Here is a 2739-nt window from a genome sequence, read left to right on the forward strand (position 1 = left end):
TGGACCCGGCCCGCATCCACGAGCCAACCGTTGCCGTACCGTCGCACCTCACCGACATCCTGCTCAACCCAAACCTGCGCATGGACTACATTGCGCCCGTGCCCAAGATGGAGGAGTTTGTGCCTGGGATCAACAGGACGATGCGGCTGCTGCTGCAACACGCCGTGGGGCGACAGCTGCCCTCGCGTGTGCAGCACGCGGCGTTTGTCACGGCCCTGTCCCACGTCACGCCGTCCCTCCCGCTCATGGTCACGTTCACGATTGGCGAGAGCGACCACCACCGCCACCAGCAGCAGCAGCAACAGCAGCAGCAGCAACACCACCAGAGCGCATCCCGGCTCTCACGTGCGCTGAGCAGACACGGCGACGAAGAGGAAGCGGATGCCGTGTCCACACACACCAGGTTAGTATGATATGGCAAACGGGCGTGGGGGTGGGGTGCATCTGACTGTTTACTTGTGCATTGTCACGTCTGTTGGGTGGTAACTGAGCTCAAACGCATATGCAAGGTGAAGGCTTCTTCGAACAAAACAAACCACACAAAACACGCTCACACACTCACAACCACATACACAACCACACACACACAACCACACACACACACTCACAACCACATACACATACACAACCACACTCACACACACACACTCACAACCACATACACATACACATACACACACACGCACATACACATACGCATACACATACACATACACATACACATACACATACACACATTCAGGCTGTCTGCTGCGCTACGCGTGGACAGCGAGCCCACCGAGCTGTACCGCATGAGCGGCGTGTTGGACCCAAATGCCCTGCTGCCACTCGGCGCAAAGGAGGGCGGGAAGCAGCTGGGCACGGCGCAGATTGGGGGCGGTGCCGGGGGACCCATCCAGGTGCAGGAGTACGACCTGGACACATCGTCCGGCGGGGAGTCGTCATCGGAGGAGGAGAGCGGCGCCGACCAGGCCGTGTTTGTCGACATGTCCGAGATTTAGGGCACACATGGGGAGGTGGTTGGTGGGTTGGTTGGTGGTGTTTGGGGAGGAGTGACAGAGCAGAGGATAAGGAGAGAATGAGAAGAAGAAGAAGTGGAAGGATGTGGGTGAGTACACAAGCACATATCTTCATTCACACATGCCTCCATACACACAAAATGGTTGCTTCCCCCCCCCCGCGTGTGATTGTGTGTTGTGACGTCTAACAGGCCATGCATGCATTGTTGTCATGTTGCTTTTGGTGTTGTTGTTGTGAATCGAGCCATTTAGTAAACAGCACACGCATTACGTCAACACCATGCACAGCATTTAACGAGCACTGCACCGCACTTGGAGGGCAGTCATGCTCATGCTGTGCTTGCAGGCACGTCCTGCTGGTCTTGTGCTCCTTGCTCCGAAGCCGCTGGGGCATGCGCTTGCTGTTGTGCTTGTTGACTGCTGTTACCTGCATGCGCCCAACAAGCAGCAACAACAGCACGTTGAGTGGGAACATGGAACCATTCAAACAGGCAGTCACAGAGAAACAGAGATGGACAAAGATGGTGAGACAGAGAGAAATACACACACACATACACAGAGAGAGAGGGGAGACAAAGATGGTGAGACAGAGAGAAAGACACACACACACACACACACATACATACACAAAGAGAGGGGGCCTTCACATAAGCACATAGGCGCACACAGAGCCTTCGCATGAGCACATTGGCGCACCGATGTACCTCGCTTTGCAATTTGGATGGCGTCGACAACCTTCCGCATGTCGTTCTCCAGCGTTGCTGCCCAATTCTCCACATCTCCAATCTCCTGTGTGTGCATGTGCGTTTGGGTGTGAGATGAAACACCCATGCATGCATACATCTGGTGCAGCTTTACCAGGCACGTGCACACACACACACACACACCAACCTTGAGGGCCTGGTTGAACTTCTTCACAGAAGTGGCCCACTTTGCCGCCGTGCGTTTCTGTTTGGCTAAGAGATAGGAACCACGCCACGACAAGCAAGCAAGCAACGTGGGGGAGGCGCCAATGCGATGAACAGCCAGGAATCAGCTCGGCCCACAAACACGCAAGGGCGACGATTGCCAAACTCACCCAGGGCTGCTTGCATGGCTTGGATCTCCTTGTCAATGTGCTGCTGATTCGCAAACACCTGCGATACCCTGAAAGAGGGTGGAATTTGATTCAACATGATGAATGAGCACGACAACCACAAGGCGAGGGCGCAACGCTTCCAAGAACTCAATCACGCGGGCAGACACAGGCAGACACGGGCAGACAGAGAGAGACAGAGAGAGACAGAGAGACAAACAGACACAGACAGAAAAAAACGAACAAATGTCAACAAGCAAATTATACACAGACGCACAGGCACACAGACACACAGGCACACAGGCACACAGACACACAGACGCACAGGCACACAGACACACAGGCACACAGGCACACAGACACACAGACAGACAAACGAACACGCAAGTGTGCGTGCACCACCACCTCATTGTACTCACTCTGTATTCAGGTCTGCAACGACCGCGGCGGCGAGCTCCTGCAGGTGCTGTGAAGCACTTGCCTTGGCCTCGGCTGTGACACCGACAACCAAACACACAAACAAACAAACAACCAAAACACAACCAAACACAACCAAACGGGGCAAAGGTGATGAACTGATTTGTGAGACAAAATTGGTCAAAGCCAGAAACACACACACACACACACACACACACACACACACAC

The 2739-nt window shown here is 54.3% G+C and overlaps 2 protein-coding genes across 2 annotated transcripts in view; one reads left to right on the forward strand and one right to left on the reverse strand.

Moving 5' to 3' along the window:
* Positions 1 to 80: 80 nt before the first annotated feature.
* On the forward strand, positions 81 to 1295 carry PTSG_06444 (uncharacterized protein; the record flags this gene model as incomplete). Its single annotated transcript, XM_004991767.1, has 2 exons — positions 81 to 403; positions 743 to 1295. 2 exons carry the CDS (start codon positions 81 to 83, stop codon positions 999 to 1001), a joined length of 582 nt encoding a protein of 193 aa, XP_004991824.1. The 3' UTR covers positions 1002 to 1295.
* Positions 891 to 2739, reverse strand: part of PTSG_06445 (uncharacterized protein) — a gene marked incomplete at its 5' end in the record, with an annotated part of 2408 nt that continues 559 nt past the window's right edge. Inside the window, 5 exons of the mRNA XM_004991768.1 lie at positions 891 to 1446; positions 1724 to 1808; positions 1911 to 1975; positions 2098 to 2165; positions 2514 to 2586. Coding sequence (XP_004991825.1) covers positions 1349 to 1446; positions 1724 to 1808; positions 1911 to 1975; positions 2098 to 2165; positions 2514 to 2586 — 389 coding nt within the window. The 3' untranslated portion in view covers positions 891 to 1348. The remainder of the gene's footprint in view (positions 1447 to 1723; positions 1809 to 1910; positions 1976 to 2097; positions 2166 to 2513; positions 2587 to 2739) is intronic.

Source organism: Salpingoeca rosetta (assembly GCF_000188695.1).
Source record: "Salpingoeca rosetta unplaced genomic scaffold supercont1.18, whole genome shotgun sequence".
Classification (NCBI taxonomy): domain Eukaryota; class Choanoflagellata; order Craspedida; family Salpingoecidae; genus Salpingoeca; species Salpingoeca rosetta.